General features: G+C 37.5%; 1 protein-coding gene across 1 annotated transcript in view; it reads right to left on the minus strand.

Moving 5' to 3' along the window:
• The window catches only part of rab30 (RAB30, member RAS oncogene family), a 68,620-nt gene extending 54,114 nt beyond the window's left edge, over window positions 1–14,506 (minus strand). Inside the window, exons 1-2 of the mRNA XM_052109552.1 lie at window positions 14,341–14,506; window positions 5,455–5,553 (exon numbers count right to left, since the gene is read on the minus strand). Of these exons, the coding sequence (XP_051965512.1) occupies window positions 5,455–5,541 (87 nt within the window). The 5' untranslated portion in view covers window positions 5,542–5,553; window positions 14,341–14,506. The remainder of the gene's footprint in view (window positions 1–5,454; window positions 5,554–14,340) is intronic.
• Window positions 14,507–15,432: the final 926 nt, after the last annotated feature.

The raw sequence follows: 15,432 nt of genomic DNA on the forward strand, positions 1-15,432 counted from the left end.
ACAACAGAATATTTATTGGTGGATTTTGCTCATTTAGTCTTTGTTTATTTTCCATTACATTTTCGAATCTCTGTCTCCCTCTAACTTTTCTATACCTACTGTTTACAGTCTAGAGACAAAGCCTTTTGAACCACAGATAAACCTGGTTAAAATATTTGTCATCAATAAGAGTCATCTTGAAATGTCAAATCATTAACCAAATTTTGTGTGTTCTCCCTAGTCTGAACCTCACGCAACTACTTTCGTTGTGTTTATCAACACAATCCAAATTCCGGTATCCGGAAATTAATTGCAGAGAGAAGCACCAGGTAACAGTCACCAGGCTGCAGTCCACAAAGACCCAAAAGGTGCTAACACATGCCACGTGCCGCGTAGTCCAGCTAGAAGCTGAAGCCCAAGAATGACGTAAGGTGTCCAAACAATTGGAACAATTGTCAATGAGAGAAACTGAATGGCCCCAGGAAGCCCCGACAGCTGCCAAGCTCAGAAAGCAGCAGGCTAAATCTGCCCAAGAGGACCTGGAAAAGAAACTCCAACACACCGAGGCGCAACTGGAAAATATTTGGAAAACATGAACTCTCGAAACAAGGCCTTGGAATGCCATCTGGATACATCCAAAACTGAAATTAAAACCCTGACCCAGCAAATTGACCTCACCCAAGATGAGCTCGACATGGTCAGAGGTGAATTGAAACACTCTTACGAGTTAAGGCGACAGTTTAAGATGGACGGGCATCCCACAGCACCACCCCTGGTCTACAAAGCAGCATCCTACATCCAACAGCTTCCACAAGATGAGCGACACGAAGGCCCACGGCACAAAACTTCAGTGGCTCTCTTCCAAGAACCCCTCTACAGCCGCAGTGAAAGGGTAAACATCACCATCAATCCTGAAGCAGTACATGGAATGGATCTTAAGGACCTCGACAAGATGGCAATGAACATTGACAAGTTCACACCAAATCCTGCTGAGGGTCAAAAGATCCATGCTTACCTGCATGACATAGACTTCGACCTAAATATGAGGCCACGGATGACTAACAGAGAAATGTTATACCTACTATGGATAACATCCTGCCATGAGGTAAAACGTTTTCTTGACAGACAATCTAACCACATAAAGTCTGACTACCATTGTCTGAGAGAGGCCCAGGTTAAAGAATTTTCAGACCCAGAGTCTGGACAAGAACTGTTTAGCTCCCTGAACACCAAACAAGTACGAAAAGAAACCATATAAGCCTACTACCGTAGACTACTTCAAGTCTACTTCCAGTCTACTTCCAGTCTCGAAACAAACCTGAGATGGAAGAACTTGACTTCAAATCCATCTTCCTCTGAAACCTGCATCCCACGGTGAGATATCATCTAGGAGTCACGGCCTGTCCTCGCATGATGACAGCTCAAAAACTACGTAAATTAGCACACAAGGCTTATGTTAAGCAAAGAATGGCCTCAAGAAAGGCCTAAAAGGCATCGTCAGTCTCAAGCCTCACCTCTCAAGACCAAGGGCTGGCATCAGAAAATATGTGGCATCATCGCAAAGTCAGTTTCTTCAGCATGAAGCGAAGAAAACATGTCGTTCAAGAGCATGACCCCCACATTAGTGCCAGACCTATATGCATGTCCAACCACTGCGAGAAACCATGGAACAGACCCCGTCCCTCAAGCAGTCCAAGAGAAAGGATGACATGGGAACCCAGAAGGACACTTAAAGGCAACCGACAACGAAAGCCATTGCAACACCGTGCAGACAGACACAGAACAAAGCCTGCTCACGAACCAGATGAGCCACCTGCTGAAAACTCACCAGAACTGCTGAAGCTACTAACAACATACTTCAAGCAAAATCCACACAAGGCCATAAAGACATTTCATACTCCTCCTGTCACACTCAACGACACGAATACAGTCGCCAGGCACAGCAGTGACTGGCACGGCACCGGCTTATGGACTGAAAAATCCAGTAGCCTCAACCACATCTTAATCTGACATGACAGAAAATCAGTCATACAACATCTCATGAGGAGTTATATACACACCTCAAGAACTGTGCAAAAGACTTCATCACTACCCACAGTCACCTAGAGGATCCAGATTAGCAAAGACACAAAGCAGCAATCTCCAAATGGGTCCACCGAAACAATCAGTCGACAGAATCAAGCTCGAAGACCAGAAAAGAGGGGAGTTTGTAACAGTCTAACACAGGTTGACATAGTCTGACACAGATTACAACAGTCCCTTAACACATCCAAACAATATAGGAAAATAACCAACAGTTTTCCTCATAGACAAGGCACTCAACATTACTTAAAGGTACTCAGGATTATATCAGGATTGACTCCTAATGCTTTTCGTTCACGAGCCACCATGAATTCATAGAGCATTAAGAAAGCCTTTTGCAAATAAGACATTTATCCGTGATATGCCATGATATTGTGGACGAAGAAATCGTCCCAATTAAAAACGTAACACGTTAAACTACACAATTGAACCATGTGGCTCAATTTCCAAAAGAACGCAAGCCTTCATGTTATGACTTTGCCTTCGGTACTTCCTGAGTGAAGAGTGTCAAATGAAACTCATTTGAAACTCAATCCTCCTAGTTTTAAATGGGTACTCCTGCCTTGTTTCTGTCGCAATTCAGAACTAAAGGTGAAGAAGGAATTCACCAAACGGGACTGACTCTAATCGGTTTCATTTTACAAACGATCACTCGTTTTCACAATAATTAACCCCAATAAAAACCAAATTACCCTTTACAGGTTTCTGAACCACTTAAGATAATTAAGGGTGACTCTAAAACACAAACAATCGTAGAAGAGTCCACGAGTACCGAAACATCCCAAGAATCCTCAATAATAGAACGATTACTGAATAACTAGTTATTCTGCACCAGTGCTTTAGCTTTGATGGAGGTGCTGTCTTGTTGTTGTTGTTTGTGTGTGTCTTCTTCTGCTTGTTTTCCAGAGATTGCAGATGTTTGCTTCCACTTCAAACGTCAACAATAGAAAGGGAGATATGTAAGATGATATATGCAGAAGGATTCCAGCAACATGATTTGAAACAAGGAAAAACTCAGTTTGGAATGTGTCAATGTCGTAAATCAAAGGCCTTCAGCCAGAACCCCCAAACAGTTAATCCAGGCTGTTCTGTGTAAGGTTACAAGGACCATCAGATTTGCACAACTCGAAGACGTTTCATGTTAATCTAGCCTTGCTAGATAATGCTGAAAATCGCTTTGAACTGTGGTAATGTTTGTACCTGACAAATGAATGATTATAGACTGATGGACCTCTTTAAAATATGTGTAGCGATGTGCAATCACCTATAATTGTTAAATATAATCTTTAATTTTATATGATTCATCTCATTCTACTAAGAATGTTAACTATAAGGTTTAACTTGATAAAATACTCTCCTAGGTGTAAAACCAATATGATTTTGTAACCAGGGATTTATATGTTTCGTTACCTACATGTATAACATCCATAAAATAATTTATGCATTCGCTGGTGTATGCAGAGAAAGCTGATGACAACGAATATCATGCCTCTTGTACCATTCTCAAGATATACAAGCTTATGATTAAATATGCACTATTTTTGAGCGGGAAACTTTTAAGAGTCTGAAACAAAGGACCATAACTCAACTGTTGGAAAAGACAGCCCAGTTGACCATGCGACTCTGAAAAGTCACTTCTGATTGGCGCAGGACACCTTTGGGGATGCGGCCAATTTCAGTTCAAATATTTCCAATCAGGAAGATTGTCTCTTGCCTCTTTATCCTCTTGTCTCTTCGGCTGTCCTCTCTTCTGCCTGCACATGCTTCGTCTGGTCGCTCTGCTGACCAGTAAGACTCAACGTCCCGAGAAAGCTCATCACTCGCTACGGCCTCGCTTCAAAGCCAACCTCATCATTAATCCAGACAATAAACTTTGATCATACAGAGATCAAAACATAGACGGAACGAACTTTCGACCAAGCGCCAAGAACCAAGCAACACAAAGAATGCAAGGAAACACCACAAAGACATGCAAGTACATCTCCAATGTTGTGCTCAAAGTGCTGGTGTATTAATTAAATAATTTGAGTAATCCAATAGCAAATCGATGTAGATGTAGAAGGATAAATGGTTTTTAAGGTATTGTCAACAGACTCCATAAAGTTCATTTTCACTGTACTGATGACTCTTTTCACCAACCTGTCTTATGTATACATATGTTAAATTAGATTTATGTTTAGATGTGACTGTGGTATATTTTGATAAATAATCTCATCGCTGTTTGTAAAAGATCTCGCTTCAAAGCTGTACCTAAATACGTGTGATATTATTTTCAATAAGCCATGAGAATAATATCACTCCAATGAGTGAATTAATCATAATTCAATTATTAAAGCTAATTCCTTACAGTAGAAATTGTGAGCTGATACAACTAGATGTTGTATTACAATTTCAATGGTTGAGAATCTATTAAGACAAATAACTAGTTATTTGTTATTTATCTAATTTATAATGGTTGTCGAACGTGACTAATTCCGTTATACATTTCATTACCTAATTCCCTCCTAAATGTTGCATTTCCTTTATTCCCTACAACTGCATAAGGACAATTTTCATCAGTTTCTTCCCAAAAGTGATCGCTTGAGGTGACATGGATTAAACCACTCAAGTCGTATAGATCACTTTCATGCTGCCTTTGTCGTTTTTGGAGCTTAAAAGCTTTAAACCTCCTTGATGGAACTGAGAGACTTCTTTCTCACATACAGTGTTTTTGTCCATTCATTGTATGTTCTGCAAAAAATGAAAGTCATCTGAGTTTGAGATGGCAAAAGGTTAAGTTAATGAAACAAGGCTGTGAAGGATAGACTTGCCATCTCTTCAATGGCATGTAAGGTATAAAGCTGTATAAAGCTTATAGATCCCATCTGATTTTCCAAATCTCATTGTAAAGTGGTTAAGATGGGCAAGGAGGCAGCGAGAACTGGCTTGTCAATATAAATAATAGTTTAATATAAAACTTAAACAAAAGACAAACACACACATGACGGGCATGTCCGTAAACGATCTCTCTGCAGTCTACCTTTATCCCTCTCGGAAGGCTTGATTAGCCTAATAAGGGACCGGGTGTGTAGGATCACTACCCGGCCCCGCCCTGCCACACTCATGTTGTCTGGAGTTTGTCTACTGAATGCTCTTGTTAAGACATTTTTTTCAATGTTTTGTCCATGGAATGATCCAGAAACACTTTAAACTGCAGGAGAGTACATTGAAGAACTTGTAAGTCTATCTCTTAGCCTCATTGTCATTCCCTTCCAAAATCAAAGATGGTGCTACTGTGAATAAGGTCTACAGCATGATGCCTTGCAAGCCCTGTCATAACACACACCATATTGTTTGTTTGTTTAATACACAAAGAGAAACTATATAAAAAATGAAATTAGTTATTCCACAAACCTGAGTGAAACGTCGAACGAGACAGGTTTTGCCCACTCCTGCATTTCCTATCAGCACAATTTTGAATAAGTAGTCATAATCCTCCATGCTTACGCTGAGCTATGGGAAAATGAATGGAAGACAGAGAGATAATTTAATTTAGAGAGAGAGAGAGAGAGAGAGAGAGAGAGAGAGAGAAATGGACAGACAGACAAACATACAGACATGGGATAATGTGTGGGTGTTAAGAGTGTGTGCAATGCAAACTAAAGCATGACCCAACATCCCTCTTACACAAACACTGTTTAAAGTGACAGCTGTATTTTTCCTTCATGGATAAAAACAGCCTTTACTGAACCAACACTTCAAAGACACCAATTATGTTAATAATTACTATAAAAACAAAAGAGAGAGAGAGAGAGAGAGAGAGAGAGAGAGAGAGAGAGAGAGAGAGACAGAGAGAGAGAGGAGAATCTATGCCTGATATCTCTATGGCAGTGTTTCCCATCATTATTTCTGCCACGGCACACTTTTTACGATTAAAAAATTATACTGCACACGACTATCCCACTTAGGCTAAGCATCATCAATATTTATCCTTTTCAAGAACTTGTCCATGTTTACGTGTAATGTTTGAATTCGGCTATGCAAAAAATAAACAAATAAAATCACAGGTAGGCTATGCTGTGTGAAGTGAGGTCAGAAGTGGCAACAGCAGACCAGAGACCAGAGAATGGGTATGATTTTGAGTCATTCATGACCAAAATCTACCAAGAGTGTATAGTGTTTAAGCATTAAAAGAACAAAACAGATCTATAGTCTTCCTTCAGTCTGAGCATTATTTTTCATCCAAAAAGTCAACAATAATAGTGAGTTTCAATAACGTCCTTACCTTCTCCTTTATTAAAACATGCATGGCTACAAATCTACTGACTTCATTATGAGAATTATAAACACAAAGCAAATCTATCATTTTCCTACAGTAGCCTATATAAACTGCTGAGTAGGGTTGCAGCTGTATACCGGTTTCACGGTTTGAAAATTGACGGTTATCATACCATGTACATTTGCTTATCTACGGTATTGAGAAAAAAATGCAACCGGATGGAGAATCTCACATGCATCTCCTTTATTCCTTGTCTGCCTGTCAGACTCGTCAACTTGCGACACACCGCGGACTGCCGACGTAGATTTAAGGATAATCTCGCAAACAGCTAAAGCAGACATGGGCAACACACGGCTGGCAGGCTGGATCAGGCCCTCCACATGGTTTAATGTGGCCCGCAGCTCATTTATCATAAAAGCATTTAAATTTTTCATTGGATATTTCAGTTAACTTGCATTGGGACCTAACGCGTCTCCACAAGCGTTTAACATGCTCAGGTTTGCCAGATAAGAGATGCAACACCCCCAGTTTGAGATTTATACTTGCGCAAATTGGAAATATTCCGCCTAATGTTATACTTAATTTGTGCAATCTGGCAACCATGCACGTCTCGCTTTCTCCTTTGAACAAACTTTGTGATCTGTAGTGCAATATTCTGCTCAAGGAAAAGTGTTATACGGCTAATCTGTGTCCATTCTTGAGGCTGCTTGAGATGTTTAGTGCTACTAATGTTGCAGGTAAACCTTCTCAGTGATTAAATAAAAAATAAAAGTAGATCTCGGCATCATTGACATATGGAGGGGTAATCATTGACATGCGAGCAAAAGCAAGCCAGAGACGAATATGTAAATGTATATTTTATTTGTGCAATTTAGAAACGTTGCAGTCCCTTCGCACCTGTATGTTAATCTAAATCTTGCAGTAATCATTTATCATATTCATGCAGTTGTGTTATTCAGTTGTGTGATGAACGTCAACGTCAGACCCGCATCATGACTCTTTTAGCATGTAAAGGGTTAATAAAGTTTTCGAAAAAAAAAAAATAAGTAAACTCGCATGTTTTGCGACAAACATTAAATGTTCTATAAAAAAAAAAAAATTATAATAATTATTAAAACTGAATAATAAATTAACAGGGAAGTAGAGATGGCAAAATAAATGTATAATCGCTGCCAATGATAGATACTAGAAAAGTATCTATCATTGTGGAGCAATATAATACTTCAGGCAATTGCAGAATAGTCCCATTAGTCACAGATGCACTTCAGAAAATTGGGTACACAACTATTTCTGGGCTTAAAAGATACAAAAACCAAATCAATGCAAACATTGTATCTCAAAAGCAATACAATGTGGCCCCCTATGCACTACTTAAAGCCCGATGTGGCCCCTTTACCAAAATAGTTAAAAATATTAATAATTACACTCATCACCTTTACAAATTTGTTTCAGGATTTTACACGAGTAAAAGAAACCGTTATATTTTGACAAAATATTATAGTTTCATATGAAATAATCTAAAAGGTAGAATCTATTAGACCTCATTTTATATCAACAGTGGCAGTTTTCCTTAAAGTTTCAAGTTGTGTTTCAGCTAGTATTTATTTTTCATAAATATATTAATTTATTATTATTTTTATTTAAGACTAGCACACTGACCTAACCATGGTAACGAGGAGCCTTTCCTTCTGTGTAATATGTGTATAAATTAGAGATGCACCGATTGCAATTTTCTTGGCCGATTTCGATTTCCGATTTTTTGCAAGTGTGACCTGCCGATACCGAATTTCCCCGATTTTCTTTCTAAGAACTATTATTGACCACAAATACAGACAAAATCTACCTTTCTTCAATGCTAAATTTTATTTTCATAATAAAATAAATTATTAAACATTACAATTTCCCCCAAACTGCACTAAGTTACAGGATCTTCTCTCACTTAAACAACTCTCAAAATAGAGTGCTCTGTGACTGGAAAGAGGTAGAAATAACAATTAACTGCAAATGAGTTGCTTTATATAACAGATTTAATTGGACCTTTTTCTCTTTATTACTCGTCTAACAAAACAATTCCAAAGATCTGAAAAACTGAAGTGTCCAATACGCTCATCTTACGTTAGATGTACAAATATCAGTTGTAAAACTGAGCACTGCTTCGGGAACGGCTTGTAACCATATCTGTCAACACTCCCGTTTTTCCCGGGAGTCTCCCGTTTTGTTATTTCTCCCAAAAAAAACTCCCGTAATTCATATGGCCCAAACCACGTTATATGAATAATCACATCAATATATTATTCCAAGGTGGTCAAGTTGCCAGATCTTGAAAGAAACTCATCCTACTCACACAATCGACACATCATACAAATTACAAATCATTTATGACCACAATCTGGCAACCTACAACCCATTTGTGCTGTTGATATCTGCGAAGGTAGTAGACGCGGGATGTTAAATCAAGTATCACTGGTAGATGGGAGGAGAAGACTCAGCTGGTGCTCCGGTGAAAAAAACAAAATATACATGTAAATCTAACAACAGCTGGATGGAAGAATTGAATTTCATATCCCGAAGCCATATCGACAATGCCCACGTCGACGCAAAATATGCGCGTCCATTCGTCAGACCCAAAACAAAGATGGCGGCACCGGATAGTAGCAGCAACACGAGTGGTTCCTCAGACTATCAGAAGTGCAAGGCAGCACGCACTCGTTCCTCTAAAGTATGGGAATTCTTTAATTTAAAAGGAAACAATTCCGTGATATGTCGTCTTTACAAAATGGTGATGGCCTTCCATTCTAGCACCATGGCAATGCACTGTATTTTGTCTTGAATGACTGACACACACACACACACACACACACACACACACACACACACACACACACACAGTATTCTTAAGGTGAAAGGAAAGTGTCAGAGTGTAAGTTGTTATTTGCATGTGAATGAAGATGTTTTTTTTCAGTAAGCTAGGCCTATGTTCAACATAAATGTTAAATTCTTAATGTTTATTTTCATAATTTATTTTTTGTTGGAAAAGCACTTTCTGTATTAGCTTAAAGCCCCCAAGTTTACAATAGTTACTGTATTCTTTCAATAGCTCTAAGAAAGGGTGGCTGGGTGACCTTTTAATTTTTTTATTGAATGCTAGACATCAGAATGCATTATTTTGCTCTTGTACACTTTTACTTGAATTTTATTTTTGAATTTTGAGTTTAAGAAAAAGGTGAGTGGCAGAGTATATTACTATATGTTGTTGATATTTTTATTTGAATTAAGAATTAAAAGATGCACTTTTTTTAAGTAAGCTAGGACTATGTGTTTTCAACATAAATGTTCAATTCTGTTGGTTCAGGAAGGACGTCATGACAGGCTGCTTGCTCCCACTGTCGCTGTTAATTTTTATTTATTTTTTGTTGGAAAAGCACTCTGTATTAGCTTAAAGCCCTCAAGTTTACATTGGTTACTGTATTCTTTCAATTGCTCTAAACAAGTATTTTGGGTAACCTTTTTATTTTTTTATTGAATGCTAGACATCAAATTGTTGTTATTTTAATCTGAAAGATGCACTTTTTTTCAGTAGGCTAGGCCGATGTGTTTTCAAGGCTTCAAGGTTTTATTGAATGCTACCTCTGACTAAGAATGCATTACTTGCACTTGTATAGTCTTTTATTTTGGAATTTTAAGAGCAATAAACATACATTGCAATGTTAAGGAATTCATGTTTTTTTCATTCAGATATGTAAATCAACATGTATAAATTGCTATTAGTCAATTAATGGGGAGATAATCGAAATCGAATCGGACTGGGAAAAAAATTATGAATCGTTAGATTAATCGATGCATCGAAAAAATAATCGCTAGATTAATAGTTTAAAAAAATAATCCTTTATCCCAGCCCTAGTGTCGCGCTGATTTTAATATCGGACACAGTGGTAAAAATTACGTTACTCAGCACATTAAATCACAACGGCACAATTTCTATAGTATTTAGCCTGCCTCTGCCATCTAGCACCCCACTTCCCCTCTCCCGGATTTGCGTACCCAAATGTTGACAGATAACAGGCTGCGTGTGTGACATGACACAAGATTAAACAACTCGGGCATCGCAACGTCGGAAAGTACCTCCTACTCTGTATCAAGGAAATTTATCAGATTTCTGAACCCTCTGTCCTCAACTATGGAGAACGGCTGGTCATCCAGGGCCATGAATTCCATCATTTTCCTCGTAATTGCTTTGGTCTTTTCACTGCTCATTCCAAGGAAAGATAGGAGAGGCTGCTGACTTGTGACTGGCTCTGAGCTCTGGCTAGCTTTAGCCGCTTTCACTTTTTAGCTTCTTTTTTAAAATGGGCATTTTCAGCTGGGTGATGGTGTTATAAATGTCTAATTAGGTTTGTTGATCCGAAAGTTATTGTGGTGGTTCCCCCGGTTTACTTTGGCCTTACAATTATTACACATTTCAAACTTTATGTATTCTTCACTCACAGTGAAGATCTTCCACGCCAATGACATGTTTACATGCAGCTGTGACGTTATTGCCTGCACCGCTGGCAACAAAATGGAATCGGTAAGAGTGAGGCTGACCGGCCGGTTACCGGTCCGGGCCGAGCATGCGGAAAAACGGCTAATTAGGTAACAAACGGGATAATAACGGGCTCATATAAGTAAATATGCTCTTAAATTTTATTTAAGGGGAGAGAAAACTTCCTGTAGATTTTGTTGTTGACATCATCAACAAAAATAATGGCACTTGATGCATGTCCTTGTACTGGAAAACCATGAACAAAACTATGCAACATAAAAGGAAATGCAACCCAGGATACATTAAATACAGTTTATGTTTAATCTATGGCACTTGATTTCCAATGAAAAATCTGTCCTGAAGCAAAACCAGTTGAGAAGCGCTGAGATAAAGGTACAGACAGGAGCAGTCTGGCCTCGTTGTCGCGCACCTACAGTATATGTTAACTGTTAATAATCATAGGACATTACTTTAAAAGCTCACACAGCTGATGTTATTTTTCATTTAGTAGTTCATTTAACATGCTATGATGACATGTAAACTAACATGCTTTAGTTATATAACATGTTATAGTTAAATTATATTTTTTTCAGGTTTATAATTCTGTTTATTATAATTCTGTTAGCTTTCTTATTTTTTCTATTTATTTATTTTCAAAAGGGAGACTTTTTTTTTTTTTTTTTTTTTACACAGAGTGGATGCCGAATCATTCTTAAAAGTGTAACACATACTTCAATAAAATAAATGGAGTAAAGTTTCAATTATAATAAAGTGTTTGCTTAAAAATAAATAAATCAAATAACCCTTCTGTTTTCACTAATAATAGTAATTGTGCAATACCGTATACCGTGATACCGTGAAACTGAAGACTGTTATCATACCGTGAAAATCTCATACCGTTGCAACCCTACTGCTGAGCATGGCTTTTATCATAAAAGACCACAATAATAGGCAAATAATAATAATTTTGAATATCAAAAATGTTCTTTTGTCATCGTAAAGCGCATTTAACATGAGTTGGGTCGAGGCGTCAATGCTCCGTTCAACACCAGTATCAAGCACAGCATTGCCCTCCACATGACAAGAGATACAGAAAGCGTCACAGAGATTTTACGAGTTTGCCACGTAAAACAAAAAGTGCACGATAAACGTTGAAAACATGTGTTTGGAAGAGAGAAAAAAAGCTTGCAGTTGCTTTGATAGCAGAAAGTAAGAAAATAATTAATTTATGTTTAGGTCTAAGCATTTTCTTGGTGAATTTAAATTAGTTCAATAACTGGAGTCTCTGATATTCGTAAACGATAAGGTAATATTTAATTAAAAGAAATTATGAGACATTCTGTCTCTTCACAAATTTGTACAGTTTTTAAATATTTCTTGTTGCTTAGTACTCTCAAAGACATTATTGGTGAAGCAAAAAAGTGTGTGTGAAAAACACTTTGGTGTAAAGTCACTTCATAGACTTCAATGTATTCTGCAGTGCTGATGCGAGTCATGTGATAGACCCTTAACGTGTTTAAAGATCAGTCACATTTGCACATTAATCATTGCTCTTCACAATCACAAAAGTAACCGATTATTTTTTTTAAATGCCGACTTTCTCCAAAACGTGAGGAGTTTGTATCCCTGAAATAATTTTTTGGTTTTCATGCATTTACATATTTTGTGGAATTTGATAATTTTCCATGGCACACCTGACAATCTTGTGTTTGGGAAACACTGCTCTAGGGACTTTTAGGAAATTCTTTGATTTATTAGAACAACAGTCCCTGTGTATTTTACAACAACACATTTGCTGTGTTTGTTTCGAAGTGACTCTGAAGTGTTGCTTAAGGAGAACTTGCTATGCATGTCCTCAAAGCCTGTTGCCAAAGCCTATGGTGGAATCCTGAGAGGACTGCAATAAAGAAAGGAGGAATGAAGAAAAACTCCCATAGGCCTGGCAGTACACATGCATGCACAGGCAAACATGCTTTCAACAGCTTTCATTAGTGCTGCCTTCACGTGACACTTGAATTCATGTATATATGAGTGTCTTACTCTGTTGCACATGAATGAACCATCAAGTCATAATTATGACTGGGAAACTCTGGGATCATTTTGATACCCATGTTTCCGAGTTGGGAGGAGATTAAATCTTTCAACATAGAAAGTTTAGAGAGTATGGTTTCAGCAGAATTCTGTAGAATTATAGGTTTCATAAATTTTTCTAAATACAACTAATTGTTAGCGCTTGGTGTTTTGGTCATATGCATTTACGTATACCAGCCATTTAATGCATATTGTAAATTTTTACACCAAGAAAATAGCATGTTTTTGGCCCAACTACTATCGTTAGCAGAGTAATAGGTATTACCGAGTCAAAATAAGAGTTCCCAAAGAAATATGCAGGACAAAACTGAGTCCTCCTTGTTTCCTGTCTTTCCGACAACAAAGCACTTAAACGCGACATATTCATAATTATCACTTCAGAAGTGGAAAGTAGGATAATTCCTAAAGCACATAAAGGCACCATCAAAGCTGGGGTAGATATGAGCATAATAAACTTAAAATTATTCAGTTTAAAAACATTGAGCATAAATGCATTAATCCACAATCCATCACTATGCAACTATGTCACAGCCAATGCAAAAAAAAAATAAATAATAATATTTGGATAATTTCATACTAGTTCATACAATAATCCAAAAAAAGTAGGCCAGCAAAAAATGAGTTCAACTATTAAGACAACAAATGTTATTATCAATTATTAGGCCAAGTCTGTGCTATTTTATTATATTTCAAACCTTTTTGCACACAATGTAGCAATTTTCTCATTGTTTGATGGTGAGTATTGAAAAATGTGGAATGCTTGCTTTATAAAATTATGGAAATAAAAAATGGATTCAACATATCCAATTAATCTATTATTTGAACAAATAAATGACAGATCAATCAAGTGTCAGAATAGTTCAAAAAGCCTTGATTCCATTGTTAAATAAAGTAATCTTAAATTATTAGTTGTTATTTTTTTTCCCTCACTTGACTGAATAATGCATACTTTGCAAACTTTTTACTTTCGTTGGGTGAAACACACTTTTTTTATTTTTTTAATAGGCCAACTACTGTAACCATGACATCTGTTTCTGGAATGTGTGGAAAGATGGAGCAATACGTGTTAATATGTTAATTGGCCGATGTGTTATTAAAATAAATACAATACAAATTTCAGGGCATTTTTGTCGAACAAAAGAACAGATTTAGAAGAGAATAATTTATTGAAAAAAAGAGGAAAGGATGTGCGGTATCTATATCTGAAAACAAAAAGACATGGATGTGGCATAATCGATGACTACTGCATTATAGAATCCTTCTCAACTGTGCAAACTGCTCATGTCTACACGTTTTAATTTAGGTTGAATGAAAAACAGCAGGAACAATGTTCTTTATATAGCCTACCGTTAGCTAGCAGAATGCTCAGCACATTAAAGGTCACGTTTTCAATCATTTTTACACTTACCAAAGACAGGGGATTCACCCCAACTGCTTCTATTATCCTAAATTCATGCAGTCGTTGCTTCCGGGACTAAATTTTAACGATATTGCCAATCCTGCAACGCCAGCAATTTCGACAGATTTTCGGTTCCAATGTTGCACAATGATCGCAGAGTTTTCCTCGTTTTTTACAATGACATCATGCTGCTTCCCTAGTGGAAGCCTAGCCCAAAAACGAGGGGGAGCAGGGTTTCTGGGGCTTGTAGTTCTACGTCAACAAGCACCGAACTTTGGGGATTTGTACGGAAGCTCAAAGAGGCCTTGCGTTATTATTATTTTTTCTGTCTCGTTTTCTCGTGATCTCGACATAACAAAGGTTGTTTCCTCGTGATCATGACATAAAAAAAGTAGTTTTTGCCTTTAATTTTCTCAAAAAAATATACAGTTTTAACTGACCTACAGGATTTACAATTCAAAGTTTATTACAAGGTATGAAGGACAATGAGAGATCATTGGCAGAAAAGTAACATTTATTAGTAATATGTAAATGTAAAGTTATGTAATTCATTACACTTTGGTTATAAAATATTCACCTGCCATAACCATGAGTCTTCTAAACCAGTCACCTTTCACATAAGCTAAATCAAACATATTAATAAACACCAGCACGTCACAAACATTTAATAAACGCTTTTTCATCATTATAGAAGGACTCGCTTTCTTTTGCACTCAGCAGGAGTCAAGAAGCACATCTTTCTGTGCTTTCCGCAAAGTACCGTTTTTACTGCAATATGCACGCACTTGGATCTAAAGCCAGCACTGTGGCTGGCTTGACCACAGTCATGCAGACATCCCGGTCCCTCAAGTTGGCTGGCAATGAAATTGACCAAACTTCAGTGTCACTGTATTGTCTATGGCAAAGTTGTAGATGTGATAGTCTCCTTTTAAGGTGTCTGACACTAATCTGGAAGTTGTCAATGACTGAGAGACATACAGCTATTTCAGCTTGAGTGAGTCCTTGATCAAAGTAATGACGTATTCGGTCATCCATTATGCAACAGTGCATTTAGCTGTTGCCTCCAGATAGCCTTATTGAAAACTACTTTTTGTTCTGCCG

This window comes from Xyrauchen texanus, chromosome 38 (assembly GCF_025860055.1).
Source record: "Xyrauchen texanus isolate HMW12.3.18 chromosome 38, RBS_HiC_50CHRs, whole genome shotgun sequence".
NCBI lineage: Eukaryota > Metazoa > Chordata > Actinopteri > Cypriniformes > Catostomidae > Xyrauchen > Xyrauchen texanus.